The sequence below is a fragment of the Rhinolophus sinicus genome, linkage group LG05 (assembly GCF_036562045.2).
Source record: "Rhinolophus sinicus isolate RSC01 linkage group LG05, ASM3656204v1, whole genome shotgun sequence".
Classification (NCBI taxonomy): domain Eukaryota; kingdom Metazoa; phylum Chordata; class Mammalia; order Chiroptera; family Rhinolophidae; genus Rhinolophus; species Rhinolophus sinicus.
The window spans coordinates 118505831-118522880 of record NC_133755.1 but is presented as its reverse complement, the minus strand read 5'-3'; the positions used below and the strand labels follow the sequence as shown (position 1 = coordinate 118522880).

The 17050-nt window shown below is 39.2% G+C and overlaps 1 protein-coding gene across 3 annotated transcripts in view; it reads left to right on the top strand.

Moving 5' to 3' along the window:
• The window catches only part of UBE3D (ubiquitin protein ligase E3D), a 131278-nt gene that overhangs the window by 73717 nt on the left and 40511 nt on the right, over positions 1-17050 (top strand). Inside the window, exons 9-10 of one of the 3 annotated variants that reach the window (XM_074333243.1) lie at positions 4958-5096; positions 14910-14998. In XM_074333243.1, coding sequence (XP_074189344.1) covers positions 4958-5096; positions 14910-14998 — 228 coding nt within the window. Of the gene's footprint in view, positions 1-4957; positions 5097-5566; positions 5708-14909; positions 14999-17050 lie in introns of those variants that run through there. The other 2 variants (XM_074333244.1, XM_019729555.2) reach the window with 2 other exon arrangements.

Here is a 17050-nt window from a genome sequence, read left to right as displayed (position 1 = left end):
GAACATCAGATTTAAATTAAATATTTTTATCTTGAGCTCTCCTATGCTGTATTATTTTGTCTTCCTTATGCAATTAGGTTTGCCTCATTTGAAATATTTTAATTTTTGGTAGAGTTGCTATATCATTTCTATTTGTCATTTTCACCTATTACATTAAACTACCTTTATGTTTCCACAAGACTATATCACCTTTCTATTTTCTTAAATTCTTTCTTAATATTGATTGGTGGTTGATTCATTCTCAATTTCACCATTTTTGTTAGAAGTGATGGAAAGTGCTTTTTCCCCCTTTTCTTTGCCTACTTAAAAATAGATAGGTCATTCATGGTTGCTTCTCTAGGGGATTTTGTCAGGGCACAAGTTGAGAAATAAGGATGGTGTGTCCTCTGCTTGCATTTTGGTCTCTTAAACTGAGGTCACCTGGCTGACAGCCCTGGTCTCCTAGGAAAGCCTTTCCTCTCTCACTACTTTGAAAGTTACAGGAATAGGATTCAATGGATGTTAACTTCGTTGTTCATTTTGAAGTACTTATCTGCTTGATTTTATAGTGGAAGATTACTGATTTAGATCTAATAGTCTATGTTATCTTTGCAGAAAGTACCAGAAATAAACCAAATCTGGATTATTGTAATCCTATGTTTTTTAAAATGTTTATATCATTAATATAAATTTGTACTGATATTTGAGCCATGTGTGGATAGGTTCAAGTATCACCGCTGGCTTAACACATGGCCTACATTCCACATAAAGTGATTGTTTTAAGATAAACTGAATTTTAAGTATGCCAGACCATTTGTCCCTCTTTACTTCCTGCTCTTTTTTCTTTATTTTTTTCTAACTAAATTAAAAAAAATATGTATGAAAAGATTAACTGAAGTTTTTGGGACAAGTTACCCATAGTTCTACTTTCCAAAACAGCTATTTTCATTTTTCATGTAGTATTACTTTCTCTCTTGGTTCACATATATGGATGTTTCATGTTATTAAAATAATATTTTATGCAATTAAAATTATAGAGAAAACTTATCAATTTTAACATTAAAAACTAGATCCCGGGACTAATGAAAATTATACTGGGGGAAAAGGACACGATGCATATTAGGAATTTGAGCCATATTAGATACAGCTGTGTTGTCTAATTGCAAAAATAAGTTTGTTCAAGTTATTTAAAAATGAGGTGTCCTACGGTATCTAAAACTCACTCCAATGACATATTTGCCATTGGGCTTTTCAATTTTATTGATTATAATTAGTTAAAAAATAACTAGTGTACTTTTGCTTCTTTTATGGCATTGTAAAAGAGAATGAGATTTAAATGGAGAGGATTATGCTTGAATTTCTTTTCCATCACTTGCTGACTATGTGATCAGAACAACATTCCTCACCTTTCTGAGCTTCTTCAACAGGCAAAAAAAAAAAGTTGAATCACAGAATAATTTAAGGATTAGATTTAAAATGCCAATCTTGGATTTACTACCATGCAATTGTTTGTAATTACATAGAGGCATGAATAACTAACGTGTATAGGTAATTTGTCTTTTCTTTGTGACTATGTTTACCATTAATGTAATGAATGTCCTTTTGTATAAATTTTGGTGTTTTAATACAGTGGGTAGGTTGTGTATGAACTCTAGGATCTTAGGAAGAAACTAGGCCTGTCTAAGAGTACTTGTCCAAGATTACTTGCTGGTGGGTGACAAGGTTGTGCTGATGTAGTTTAATTTCTATTCGAGTATCCATTTTGTTAAGTCATACCATAACCATTTAGCAGCGTGTTGACACCTTTATGCAGCATTTAAACATTTCTTTGTCTACACCAGAAATCACATCTCTATCATTAACTTTTTCTGATTATAAAAATAACACTTTAAAATAAGAAAGCATGAGGAAGAAAATTTTAAAAAAGGTTATTATTTCCCTCTGTTAGAAATAACCATTTATATTTATTGTATTGCCTCCATAATCTTTTTTCTCATTACATAACTATTTTGTTTACCATGTCGTATGGGTGTTTTCCCATGTCCATCTTTATCTTTCATATTCAACTTTTAATATATATATATATATATATATATATATATATATATATATATACATACACACACATACACACACACACACACACACACACACACATATATATATATATATATATATATATATATATATATATGAAGTAGCAGCTTAAGGATAAAGCTGCTTCTTCTAGAAAAACAAAAATGCTCTTAATTGTATATTTTACAAGCTAAAGAGTTAACATACAGAAGAAATAGGCTTTAGCAGATTCAGTTATGTGTGGTTTGCTTAGAGAGGATGATGGTATGTATAGTGCTCAACGATCAGAGTGGCATAATGGGCAGAGCATAGGCTTTGGATTTGTGCTGAGTAGAGTGAATCCTGGTTCCATCACCCACTGGCTGTGCAATGGTGGATAATCCCATAACCTCCCTGGTTTTTGGTTTCTTCCATCTTTAATTGGGGATGAACAATGCCTGACATTCAAGGCAACTGTAGGAATAGAGACAGTGACTATAAATAAAATACCTGGCCCACTGTCTGAACACGTTAGGCAGAGGGTAAACCCAAGGCCTAAAACTTACAAATGTAAGTATACATAGAGAGCATGCTATAGCCATAATAAACTAAAATAACTGGTCTAAAAATATTTATTTGTACAATGTACCATTTCCCCTTTCTCTTACTGATATATTATTGCCAAAAGAGGGGTAGCAAATGATGCAAAGGTGACACTGCTTCAAAGACCATCTCACTTGGCAGGGTCCTTACTGAGGAGCTCCAGCAGCACCCAGCCTGGCTGGATGTGTGCAGCATGACAGGCCTGGCTTAGGTTTTGAGGACTCACAGATGAGTTCCCAAGGGACAGTCACAATCCAGAGCAATGTCAAGTTACCTTTGCTGCAAGAGATCCAATTCAGAAAAAGCAAAAACCTTGTCAGTGCGTTTTTTAAAAAAATTCGGAATGAAAATAGTGAGCCCTGTTGTGGGTGCTGGGGAGGATGGCATAAATTCTGAAAACTTAAATTACTTATTGAAAATACAAGTATATTCAATTTTTCACTTACAATAAGTGATTATAAGTGGAAAAATCGTATTTCTTTTAGCCAGTAAAAGGTTAATATCTGGGTGTTTTAGGAAAAACAACACTAACCTAAGTTGTATTTCCACGTTAGACTGCAGAGCTGGAGGAATCCACGGGCTATGGTTCCTCATGTCTGATCTCGGATGAATCAGAGATGGAGACACAGCTCAAATCAGAATACAAGTAGGGTGGTGGTAAGTGTTGTAATAGATACAACTATGGTATTAAGCAAGTAGTTAATTCTTATAACGGAAATAGGAGGATGTCTCCAAGGAAATGATAATTCAGTGGGTCTTGCAGGATGAACAGTTCACCAAGAAGACTAACACCCTTCCAGGCCCAGAAAACTGATGAGAAATGGTGTGTAATGTAGTGCAGTTCAGAGCATAGAAAGTAACGATGAGGTTTGTGGAGGACATGAGGAAGGGGCTAGAAGAAGGAGCTTGGAGCCTCTGCATTAGTGGTACATTTGACTTCACCAAAGATGGGGAAAATTTTTATTTCCATTCGAGGGAAATGTTGAGAACATTATATAATTAGTAAAAGCCAATCAATATAAAATGATAAATTTTAAAACACCGAAAAGACACAAAAGCTGTGTGCTTGCTGAAACAGACGATTTTTTAAGGACCGTGTCCTAAAAAGTGGGCAGTGTCCTGTTGCAGTCCATCTAGAAGGCAAATGCTTCAAAGAAGTGTTAACTCTGCACCCCACAACAGAAGTGTATCAGTGTAATAAGTAACCTTAGGGACACAGCTAAACCACCTGCTATGACTTGTTATATAAAGTGTTAAAATCCATTATGCCCACAACTATGTATGCTCTCTAAACTTCCAGAATTCACCACTGACTTGGTTAAAAGGCACCTTTTCAGAGAGAAGTTTATAGAAAGGCAAATATATACATACAGCACACACACACACACACACACACACACACAATTTCTCTTTGAAAATCAGGACAGTGATCAGAGACACTTTGGTGGGGGCACAGGCAGGAAATATTCAAATACTGAAGAGGTGATAGCTTAAGACTCATGCTATTCTTATTATGTTGTTTTCTCATAATGATTTCCTGATTTTTCCCTTTACTTTAAGCACTAGATGGGAAGTTAGGAAACCAGGATTCCAGACACAGCCATATCATTTTCTAAACATCTGCCTCATCTCACATAAGTCCCTTTACTTTTCTAGCCCTCGGTTTCCTCATCTCTCAAATGAAAGGATTTTTAAATCTCTTCCATAGCAGAGCTGCTTCACAGGCCACTTCACAGGAAAGTGAAGGGAGCCTCCTGCCAACCTTTCCCCTAATAACAGCAGCTTTGCTTTCATTTATGTTATAAACAGGGCCTTTTACAAGATTTTTAATAAAAGGATTCTACCACTTTTTAAAAAGTCTGAAAATCACTGAACTGGATGTTCCATGTGGTATACCCAGCTCAGAAATAATTTTTACATTTCTGGAATGGGAATAACTATGATTGTATTTTATAGGTATACTGGGGTTTGAACAAGATATTGCATATAAAATAGGACATAGAACATAGGAAGCATTCAATGCATTAACTATTATTCTCGGCAATGCCAATCAGGTCCCTCACAAGTAAAACTGCATTTCATATGACTTTTAAACTTTGAGTATAAAATGTTTACCTGAAAAAATTGCCTAATCCGTCTGTTATATACCAAAAACACTATAAAACGTCGTAGACACTTACTCTGTGTATTTATAGTATAATCATTTTTTTGTGTGTGCATTGCTTTTTCCTCAAACAACTGAAAGTTTTCTTCTACATCATATTTTTGAATAATTATGAGCAGATGCTATTATGATATTGACCATATCGCTGTATTTCAGGCTTGTCAGCTCATGGGACAATGACATCAGCGTCCACTCTCTAACCTTGCCCTCTGCAACATGCTTGGAGCTGCTTTTGATACTGTCGAGGAATAATGCCACGCTACCTCTGACTCTTCGCTGTATGAATTCTTTTCAGGTAAGGAATGGCTCGTTTAGCAGGTGTGTTTTCTCAGTTTTACTTGTAATTGTTTTCTAAGCATCCTGTCTTTCACCGGAGATAGTCCATGAAAACCCACATTTCCACAAAACAATATACTAAGCACAATGCTTAGTATTGCCTTGTACTGCCTTGTCTATCTCTTTTAAATAAATGAACACATGGAGGCTCAAAATTGACTAGGTGATTGTCTACTAGTGGCAGGACCCATATCTCGCTCCCTCCAGGGTTTGTTCTCTTAATCTTCATCAGCCCTGCTTCTGAGAGAAAAGGCAAGAACATTTGACAAAGACACTTGTGAATGCCACGTCCCTTATTTCCCCTAGAACAAACATTTTCATCCGTTTTCAGTGGCTCTGCTTCATTTCGCTTGCAGTCAAATTTCCAAATGGAAGTTTAACAGCAATGGTGTTCTACCTGCTCTCAGCACCTGTTCCCTTTCTCCCTAGACCCTCCCTCGTTGCTTTCCCATTCCTCTGGCTATTTATCTGTGCTCCTCGTAAAGGACATGGTCAGAACAGAACAGAACAAACAGAACAGCACATGTGAAGTGTCCAGCAGGAAGATCCCTTCCCTGGTGGGCAGCTCATTGTCAATGAAGTGGCAAATGTTAACTAGTCTCTTCAGTTGTGACCCTATAGCTACTGAGTGTAATTGAGCATATCTATGATTCTTAACAATAGAATAATGCTCACAGGCCTTCTGAGGCTGGTGAGGCCACCTGCATTGGTGAGAAATTAATAAACATGGGTTGGTTCTACTTCTGAAGGGTTGCTGATGTATCCTGAGATAACTTGAGGATCGGTGTATATTACTTGCTTTACCTTTATGGGAAAACAAGACGTGGTTTTTCCTATGAATTATAGCTCAGGAAATTGGTAAAAAATAAATAAATAAATAAAATAACTGTTCCAATCTAATTTGCATCCATGTTCTCCTGGTTATCTGTTACATTGATTATGTCTGTGATTTTCTTCCTGATATAAATAAATTTTAGACTTTGTGGAGTACCTGTTTTTATTTATCATCCGTTACTCAATTATCAACTTCAATCCTGGACTCAAAGGACCTTAGAGAACACCTTCTCATTTTGTAGGAGAGGAAACTGAGACCCAGAGAGATGGAGTGAGCTGGCCAGGGACCACCAGCATGTTAGAGACAGAGCTGGCCTCCTAGGCTTGTGCCTGGGTGACTGCATCTGCCTCCCACTTGCAGTAGTAGCTGAAGTCCTGAGAGGCAGAGGGGGTATGAGTGGCAGGTGGAGGCCGGTTGTATCTGTCATGGAATGGCCACGACCCCCCTTATTCTGTTGTAATTTATTATGTAATTATTTTGTTTATTTGTGTACTGCCCTGAACCACAAATGATTTAAAATTCTGTCTCTCAATCCTTATTTGTTCTAAGTTTTGCTCTTTGTATTGAACATTGAATAATACAAAAGTTTATATATACCCACAAACTTTTATGGAGAGAGGTAACAAAAAACTTGACAGTGGTTATTTCTGGAGAATAATGCAGAAGAGAATTATTTTTTATTTCATTCCCTCATGCACTGTATGCAATTTTTATATGATGGGTGAGTGGGGAACAAGAGAGACTTCAAGGATTTTAGACAGCATATTGGGGAAGATAAACAGTCACCTGTGTGTGATATAAACTGAGAATAATTGTATTACAAAGTAGCCTCAGTACAAGTCTTGAAGAGATTAAAGGTAAAAGAGTAATCTACCCAAATGTGGAGGGTTTGTGAGGAGGCCCAGTCTGCATGTCTTCTCCATGGGACAGAGGCCATGTTGCCCCTCCAAGGATCTCAGCTCAGGCTCAGGGAAACACATGGACATGAAAGCCTGGGACTGCTCTTGGTGGTATTAATGTTCTCTCCTAAAACTTTAATCACAGGGCCTCTTAAAGTTGTCAGGATGTTAATTACAGAATGTCCCTCTTTATTAGTGATTATATTCATCTGATTTCAGTCCATTTGCTAAATATTATTGTCAGAAGCACATACATTTCCCAATTTCTAAGGCACAAGTTCATGGACAATGTCTGCTAAAAAGGTTTGTCCCAAGTGCTAGTCTTAGAAAGATGCATTCTTATCAGGAATAGACCAGGAATTGCTCTAAAATAAAGGATTAATGAAGAGGGGGAGGACTTCTATCAGTATTGGAATGAAATGCTCTGCTTCTTCATCTTCGTAACACCTCCTGAATCATTTATTACAATAGCGAGGAATGGGGCTGCTAATTTTGCCTGTATTTGGGATTTACTTTTTCAGTTGGGAACTCACTTCAATGTAATTTTTTAAAGTGCTGTGCTGCAAGAATTGTAAAATAATAGAATGACATTTGTTAAAGATACCATCTTTACATTTCTAGTTCTCTTACATTGTAGGCCGTCAGTTAATGCTTCTTTTTTTTTTTTTTTTTTGGTAAAAATGTTATTTTCAGTTCCATGGATTCAAATTGCACTCCTGCTTGAGCTGTTGTTACTGCCAGATCCCAAAAGGAGAGGTTTATCTTATTAATTAGAGCTATTAACGTATATGAAATTCTAACTTCTTAAGCATTTAACATTCAACATTTCTCTCAATAGGGATAGCTTCTGGTGGATTTGTTATAATTTTAACTTCCACCATGCTGCAGTATCTTAATCTCCCTAGTGTGATGATGAGTAAACAGAACATAGGATTTGGTTGAGAATCACTGATGTATTGCTAGACACATACTATAGTTGTTGTTGTAGTCCCAGGAAGAAAGATGGGCTTATTATAGCACTCTGCTTAAAATTCTTCCATGACTTTTTATGGCAGTGAGAATAAAGTCCAAGCATATTTTCCGGCCAATAAGGTCCGGCAACATCTGACCCTGCCTCCCGTTTTGGCCTCATCTCCTGCTGTCTCCATCTCACTTACTGTGCTCTAGCCACACTGACCTTATTGCCTGCTCCCTGTCACAACGAGCTGGTGCTGGCTTTTGAGTCTGTGCACTAGCTGTTTTCTCTGCTACTGGGAGAATAGTCGGGACCAGACCTTTGCGTGGCTGGGTTCTTCTCGTCTTTCCGGTCTCAGCTCAGGTGTCACCTCCCCCAAGAGGCCTAACCTGACCCCCCTCACTGAGTACCCTCTCCTCATCAGCATATTCTGTAACCTCATCCTGTTTTCTTAATAGCACTTTTACTATTTAAAATGATCTTGTTCATTTATTTGTCCTTTGTTCTTTACTAAAATGTGTGTTAAATGAGAACAGGGAAAATGTCTGTTTCTGTTCAATACTGTGTCAACAGAACTTAGAACAGGGCTTGGACATAGGAAGCATTTAATATTGGATGACTGGCGATCGATGGCTGGCTGGGTGGATGGATGCGCAAATAAAATGCAGATGGGCATGGCCGTTTGACATTCTAGAGAAGTCCAAAATACTGAGCTAGGGGGAAACAGAGACATGAGCAGTGCACACTCAGAAGCAGAAGCAGCAGCTCTTTTCCTGCTGAAATAGGTGGACTCAACAGGTAAGATTCAGATTTGAGATAGGTCCACAAGATTGAGCACAGATGGGTATCAGCATTGTAATTACAGCCTGGGGCTTTGTACAAATGAGAAAGACTCGAGGAACAGTTCAGCCTTTGGAAAGAGCTGGCAAGATTCAAGATAAGCAGAGTGACTAATATACAGCACCGGGCTCCCTCTGGGTACTAGAGACCACAGTTATGGGAAACCGGAATGATGCCCAACCTGTGGTGCCAGAAACCAAGGCGAGAGGATTGACGGTCCTCTGGAATGGAGCCGGTTGCGGCCTGCTGCTGTCATGACCGCTGCCAGTTTGATTAAACTCGGTGCGTCAGAACTCTGGGGTGAGGTAACAGAAGGCCATACCCACATCCATGTCGCTCGGCGGCAACTAGCTCTTTAACACGAAAGCCCTGCAATGGTGTCTGGAAGGCAGAGCCTTAAGAACAACCAGGTTGAAACCAGGACTGGGCAGGAGCTGCTGGTTTTAATTACTATGCTTTTTTCTTAGACTCCTAGACTACTGTAGCTGGAAGGACCAACTAGTCTAATGACCTTATTTTTTATAGATAAGGGAACAGCTCCAGGAAGGGTAAGTTGATATTGGAAACTGAAACTCTGATTCCTATGCTATGCTTTTTGTGCTACACAGGATGCTGACTTCTCTTCAGTTATAAAGGAGATATTTCTATACTAGCATTTATCTATTCCATGGGACCCAGGTTCCTTAGGATATAAATAGGTGTTACAGAAAACAATCACATATTTAATCATCATGTATTAATAATGCAGATTATAAAGGCTAATATTTATTCAGTGCTTTCCGTATTCCAGGCACTGTTCTCAATGATTTGCACTTATTAGCTCATTGCATTTTCACAAAAATACGATTTCACTGGTACAGAAACTGAGCCAAAGAGATTAACTTGCCCATGCTCACACAACTAGTAAGCGGAGGGGCTTCAAGTACAAAGCCTGGCTCCAGAACCCCCATTCTTAACCACCATGTTACCTTTTAAAATAAGTTTAGTTAAAGATAAATTGTTGTTGTTGTTTTAACTGCAGGGCTTTCAACTGAGCCCTTCATGTGTGTAAAGGGCAGTGTGACCCTCCTAGTTGAAAAATATAATATGACGATTTCCCAATTATACCTAATACAGGAAGACTTTTCTAGGGGCATTTAATGGGATTAATGCTCTGGGAACACAGATGGGGAGACACTGTTCTCTCTGTCAGGTGACCGAGGCAGAGTACTCATAAGCTTATTCATCATGGCAGTCTTGCTTATTTCCAACAGAAGTAGTACTGCAGGTTTAATGTGATTGTCAAGAGGATACCATTTCCTTTTTTTTTTTTAGTGACTTGGCAGTTCTCCTTTTAGTCAGGGCCACCTTGGTCAGCATGGTGCAACCAGAATGAGATCTGCATTAACGTTTCTTGGTGCGCACTGAGTCATGCCAGAGGCCCAACAGGCCCCTGGCTGAGATTGCTTTCCCAATCTGCACCTGCTTCCAGCTCTATTTCAACTGGGTCTCATCTACTCTAAACACAGTGTTACTAGGCAGTCACATAGCAAAGGGTTCCATGAATAGATTGAGCTGTCTGGCTCAACTCTGTCTCTCCTAACTTACTTAATTCCCACTGAGAATTCTCAACAGGAGTCTTCCTTGGAAACTTATATCCAACTGAGAGATAAAGAGTGTTCCACAGCGTGGCGAGCTCAGGAAACCTTTTGTATTCATTCCCCCATCTTATCTCATTACCTTTTGCTCCATCCAGGAGGCTCCAGGCCATCCAAACTGTGTGGATGGGATTTTCAAGGGCATAGAGCTCCCAAAATTAAAGCCCCTTTTTTTCCCCAAGGAAAACGCAAACATCACGTTTTTTAAATCTCACACAACCTCCATTTTAAAGGTGCCGAAACTAATGTAGGCAAGTTCATGTAACTAACAAAATGCAGGGCTGTTTCAAACCTAGGTCTTCTGGTTCTGAGTGTGTTATTTATTCCATCTCATGACACTTAATTCTCCCATCCAGCTACTTTTTCACTACCTGTTAAGGTCTATATCAAAAGAGAAGAAGAAAATAACACAGGGAAATTTGGTTTAGTTATTTGCCCATGTGTTGGCCTCTGAGGGGAAAAGCTTTGATTATATGTATACAAGTTTGAAGTTGTGGTTTAGTTTTTAAACTTTAAAAAAATATATATAATCTATAGGGACTCCAAGAAATTAGTAGGAAGAAGCCTGGGAACTTTACAGATGAATATCAACAAAGGGGCAGAGAAGAGAAAGTGAAGTTTCCATCTCCACACCACTTTTTTCTATCTACTTTTAGACCTTGCACTACATAAATAGCCTTATCCATTATATGCCATGTTCATCTCTACATATTATCTTTTAAACTAACATTTTTTAAAATGATTATAAAAATATAATCATTTAGGATTAAAAAAATTGGAAAACAGAAAAATGTTAAATTAAAAATCACTGGGAATAAAATAAGTATTGACATCTTAGAGCAATTCTTGTTAGTGTTTTTTTATTTTTTATTTATTCTTGTGTATATATATATATATATATACACACACACACAAGTGTATTTGATTATAAAATTGGTCTTGTTGGAGATGCTGGGACTCCGTTACTGGCAGTATTCTGCTCTTTCCTCTGTTTCTTGGGTGAAGGCAGTCTTCCCGGAGACTGTCAAAGCCTGTTGGGGATTTTATATATAAAAGTCCTGTTGTCAGGTAAGAGTGGATGGGAAGGGAGGCTGTGAGCCATTCCAGATGTCTATGGGTTTCTGCAGATGTAATCAGGAAGCAGATAGACCTGTATGGATATGGGCTAGAATTTCCACTTGGCTATCGTGGCAGTTCATGTGTGCATTCCAGAGAATTGAGAAGGGAGTGGCATTGACAGTCTCAGGTCCTGGGGTGTGTCAACCTTCCTTTCCTGCTAATGCCTTTACCGTCAGTGGGCAGAGATAATCCGGAGGTAATGCTACTCGTTATATTTAGGGAGTCCAGTCTCAAAGCTAGTGATTACTGCTCTGACTATTTTCAATCTGTCTCCTCAAAACAGGTTTCTGAGAATTCCTTAGCAATTTGGGTGTGAAAGGATGTTGCCTTCTTCCTTCCCTTTAGCCCTGCAGGGCGTTCTGTGGTTTGGGGAAATAAGCAGCTATCTTTCAAGAGGCTGCTCACAATACCTGGATTCCATACCACAGGCCCTGCTCCTCAGAAATTTGTATCTGCCGGGAAGTTGGGCCTGTGGGCAAAGTGCACGTTCCCAGGACTTCCTTGGCACTGCGCTGTGCCTTGAAGAGCTGCCACTTGTTAGGGGACCCTGATTGGGCCGGGCTCACTCTGGCTTTGGCCTCATTTTGAGAAGCAGGAATGAGGTATAGCCCAGAAAGTCATTGATTCCGTCTTTTGTTTTCTTTGCTTGTTTTCAGTATGTTAACTTTTTTTCCCCTGACTTTAAAGGAAATACATATGCATGACAGAAAATGTTGTATGTTTTTCATTAGCAAAACAGTATTTATTTGCACCTGTGTCCTAAAAATATAGAATCTTAAAATTAAACTAACTCCTGCCTAGTCCAATCCAGTCCCTCATGCATGGTGAGGGGAGAAGGCCTGATGACAAGGCCTGGCAGGGTCTGAGCAACCTTTGTCATTTGAAGACACTCAGTGTCCCTGTCTGTACCTCAGTGTCTGAAATAGGCGTGGGGAGGATGAGAGGACAGATAGCGTTTCTCTAATTCTGCGTTGAAGGTATTATGGATGGTATCGGTTATTAAATGTCGGTGCCCATGGGAAGCTTTTTGAAAGTTTAGGTTTCTGAATGAGAGCCTGAGAGATTCTGATTCAGTCACTCTGGAGGGGAGCCCAGGAAGCTGCATTATAACAAGCATCCAAAATGTTTCTGATAAAGGTTTTCAAGAACCAAGGTAAGGAACACTTATATGATAGTAGACGATATTCCCACTAAAGTGAGAAATATAAAGGAAAAAAAAAATCTTTTCCTTATGACAAGTACCTGGTCACTAGCTCAAATTGCTTAATTATTTTCCTCTTTGCTTCACTTTTCTTTAATACCCTGTGCGTAACAGTCTCTGACTATTGAAGTAAACTGACTCATTGTCATGAAGGTTTTATTTTTTCTTTTACTATTTTTCTTCTACCAAGACCTCTCCCTTTTACACTTAGATGTGTGGTAGACTCCCGGTGTTAGTTACACTTCTAAGTTATCTTTCTGCCGTTCAATGTGAACACCTAGCATCTTGGGGTCTTCCGGTCTCTGGGTTTTCTCCCTCTCTCAGAAATGTGCAGCCTCCACAGCCCCTCCTTCCCACTGCAAGTCTGGTGTGGGGGACACTCACTCGCCTTGACATAGGACACCTAAGTCCTAGTCTGAAATCTGCAACCGACTGGACTTGTGACCCTGGTCTAGTCAAGTAACCTCAATGGATCCCAGTTTTCTTTATCTGTTCAGTGAGGGTGTTGGGTTAAATTATAAAGTTCCTTTTAAAGTCATTTTGTCTATTCTCAGCTGTTCCTAATTTATTCACCCAGGCTGAATAACTTTATTCCTTAAAGGGACTGGGTCCTTATTACTTTTGCACATCTTGAAAGTGTTTACCTGATGAAAAGCATAGATAAAGCCACATTGCCTAGATTTTTTTTTTGTTCTCTAAGAGAATGGAGTCTAAGACTCTGGACCTTCCCATAGCCACAAAGAAGGGTCACAAGTGATGGATGGCATTAGAGTGCCGTCTGTCCCTCTGCTCTTCCTGCCTGAGAAACCCAGGTCAGTCCTTCACGTGGAGGCAGGCACAGGGAAAACTGTCAGGTGGGCTGCGTGTCAGAGAAACGGGAAAGGAAGAGACTTGGAATGTCCTCTTAGCAACCCTTGGTTTCTCTGCTTCCCTTTTCTCTAGCTTCCCTCCAGCTTCTTCCACTTTTGGTTTTGCCTGTTGTTTCTGACTGGATCCTGGTCCTTGAAACATTTGTGGCTTAGGAATTTTCCAGGGGTTTTGTATTTGCATTTATTTTATTTGTAAATCTGGTGATTCTAAGAGTCTTCTAAATAGTGAGCCTCTCCCCTTGCCTAGAGCTATTAGTAAGAGGACTTGGTTCTTTCCTACACACTGAGCATGGCCGTGTTCAGTCAAGTAGCTCTCTGGTGGAGGGTCTTGCTCCCTTAAAAGGAAGCTAAAGATATATGTATGTCTGCTTCTAGAAACAAAGTGGTATCAAGATTGAAATGACTGTACTCGCTTCACCCATGGAGGAAGCTACTGTGTTGTTCACAGGAGCTTTTCTGGCCAGAGGGGGAAACAACAGCCTGGGAAGGATGCCAGCCTTACAGGGAATGATGGATTAGACGGTGGAACTGTTCTAAGCCTCCACTGAGAATCACTCGTGAGCCCTCCTAGCAACAAGTAATCGCTTTGGCAGATTGAGAAGATTTAGAAAAGAAAAGGTGTTGGGGAACTAGGCCAAAGCAATTGTGAGGAACAAGAATGCAGTTATTTCATTGTCCTTTCGGTCCTCACTCTTGTAGACCTGATATGTGATCCGTATATGGGAGAAAAGCCCCGGTGTGGAGGTGGGAGATGGGACTGGGTTCTGGTTTTGGCTGCAACCAACGTGACTGGGTACAAGTCACTTATCTGCCTAGATCCCAGCTCATTCTCATTCCTCCAGCTCAAAAATCCATTTCAGTAGTTGAAGGATTCACAGTACTATGAGAGCTTATTGGTTAAGTTAGCCTGGAGAAGAAAGGCTGGCGCGCAGTCTAACATTAACGTCCCCTTAAAGATGAGCACGTTGCTTCTTTCTAGGCGAGACATTGGGAATGATGGTTGCAGAGGAATGATTATGTTGGGGCAGCAAGGAAAGTATCTCTATCGCTTTAATTGGGACTTCATGCATTTAGCGTCCACAGGTAGCATTCAGTAATGTAAGCCTGTGTGATTAATCTGTAGCATACAAGAGGGGGTCAGGTGCATTATTCAAAGCTGTAATAACAGAACACAGACGAAATTGGAGTAAAGTCTTGGCCAACTAATGTGCAGGTGCTGATGCCTCTCTTGTCTTTTTAGAGCTGACTGTAGTCTAAAATGAACAACAGCATCCTTCCATGGTCCCAGTGTCTCTGACTCTCTTCCTGCTGGTCTTAAATTATTGTTCCCTTCTCATTTAACTGCAACTTGAAAATCATTTGTAATGGCAATAAACATTTGAGATATTGTCCATCTGAACCATCAGCTGCTTTTCAGCATCAAGTGCCCGAAGTATACTCATGTTTTTCACAGAAATCTGAGCACTGCGAACAGAAGACATGTTCTTGGTGTTATTATTTAAATAGGTGAGTTAAATCTGCCTGCATTATTATGATTTCTAATGTACTTGGACTTCTGTCTACCATCTTTGTGTGTGGGGGTGTGGGTGTGGGGGGCAGTGTATGTGTTTTGGCTGTCAAACTTTATCTTTTTTTTTCCTTACTTTTTTGTCCTCTGTTGTCTTGATAGTTTTTTATCTTCTGTTATAAGAAATTTTTCTGCTGGCTTGAAAGCAATAGCATGTAGTTTTCTGTTTTTAGTAGTTAGTCTTAAATTGTTTAAATATATAAATAAAAGTTTGCTAGTAAAAACAATATTGTTTGGTATCTTTACGTTTTTCAAACAGGCAAGAACCTTACCATATTTTAACTATTAAGCATAGTTCTTTCCCTCAACCCACGTATTCCCCGTTATCCGCTACTGTTTTGTTTCACTTAAAAAACAAATTAGTAATTTTAAATATTTTAATGTTCATTGCATACATACATACATACATACCATTTTTCTGCTTTTTCTTTTTTTCTTCCATCCCATACCCTTTAGCATTTCTTTCACTGATGGTCTGTGAATGGTAAACTCAGTCTTTCTATGTATAAAATGCCTTCATTTTGTTCACATTCTTGAATGATGACTAAGCTAGATTTAGAATTTGGTACCCTTTATAGTTTGAAAGTCTATCACTCACTGCCTTTTGTTATCTGTTTCTATTGATAAGACAGCTATTATAAGATTATTTTCTGTTCCTCTGAAGAGAATCCATCCTTTTTTATCTGATTGGTCTATAAGATTTTATCTTTGTGCTTGATGTACTGTAGTTTTACTGTGATGTCTAGGTATGGATTTTTTTAAAAAGTGTTCTATTCTCTGAGACCGCTCCATCTATAGACTCCTATCTTTAATTGGTTAATTAGTTCTGAAGAATTGTTAACCATAATATATTTTTTTCTTACAGTGAAAAAATTTTATATTTAGAATTATCTAGCTGGACTCAGTTTAGATGATCCCAATTTCGTTGGCAACATCCAAAGCATCATAGTCAGGAGCCAGTCAAATATATGCCCTCATCTCTCCATCAGGCCTGATCAGGGTGTTGACCTTGGCCATGTCAAGGTCACAGAGCCTCTTCACAGCCTGTTTGATCTGGTGCCTGTTGGCCTTGACATCCACAGTGAACACACGTGTATTGTTGTCTTCTACCTTCTTCCTGGCTGACTCAGTACTTAGGGGAACTTGCCTGCTGATGGCACAGTGGTCACACTTGTTTCTCCTGGGGGCACCCTTCCCAGGATGTGTGGGCTGCCTTTGGAGCCACAGTGTCTTGGGCCTTCAGAAGATGGGTGACATGTGTACCTTTTTTGTGTGGCTGTGCATGCCTTTTGGCTCCACTTTATTTGCTTTGGCTTTGGGAGGGGCACGGGCTTCCTTCTTCACTTTTGGCCCCATTTTCATGACAAGAAAAGCCAAAACATGTATTAAATTGCCGTTATCCACACCCCCCCATTCCTTCTTTTGACCTCCTGTTAGATGTATATTGAAGTCTTTGAATCTATTCTCTTTGTCTCTTAAGTGTTATTTCATATATACATCTGCATTCAGGATAATTTCTCAGTATGTTTTCCAATCACTCATTCTGGTGCTTATCTGCATTATTGAATTTTATTTCAACGGATGTATTATTTCCAAGATATAAAGTTTTAAAAACCTTTCTGAGGATATGAAACATACCTGCTATTAAGTTCTTTTTTCATTCTGTTATTTTAATTTTGTCTGGAGTTGCTTAATCTTCTAGATAGTAATTTTGTGGCTGTCTAATTTAAGGTTTGATTTCTTCATGTGTTTTAGAATTCTGGTTTGCAAGTTCACCTTGTATAAGTTCTCTTTTCTCCTCTTTAGTGCTCCCCACAACTTGCCCCACCCGCATGGTAGTTTTGCAGCTACTCCAACCCACCTCCCTGGGTCTCATCCAGCACCAAGTCCTTAAGGATGGATCTCTGTGATGATATTGGGGCTTCTTACAGATCAGTCGCTGAACCAACAAGCAGCTTGGCTTTTTGCATTTCTCTAAATGTGGAGTTCCA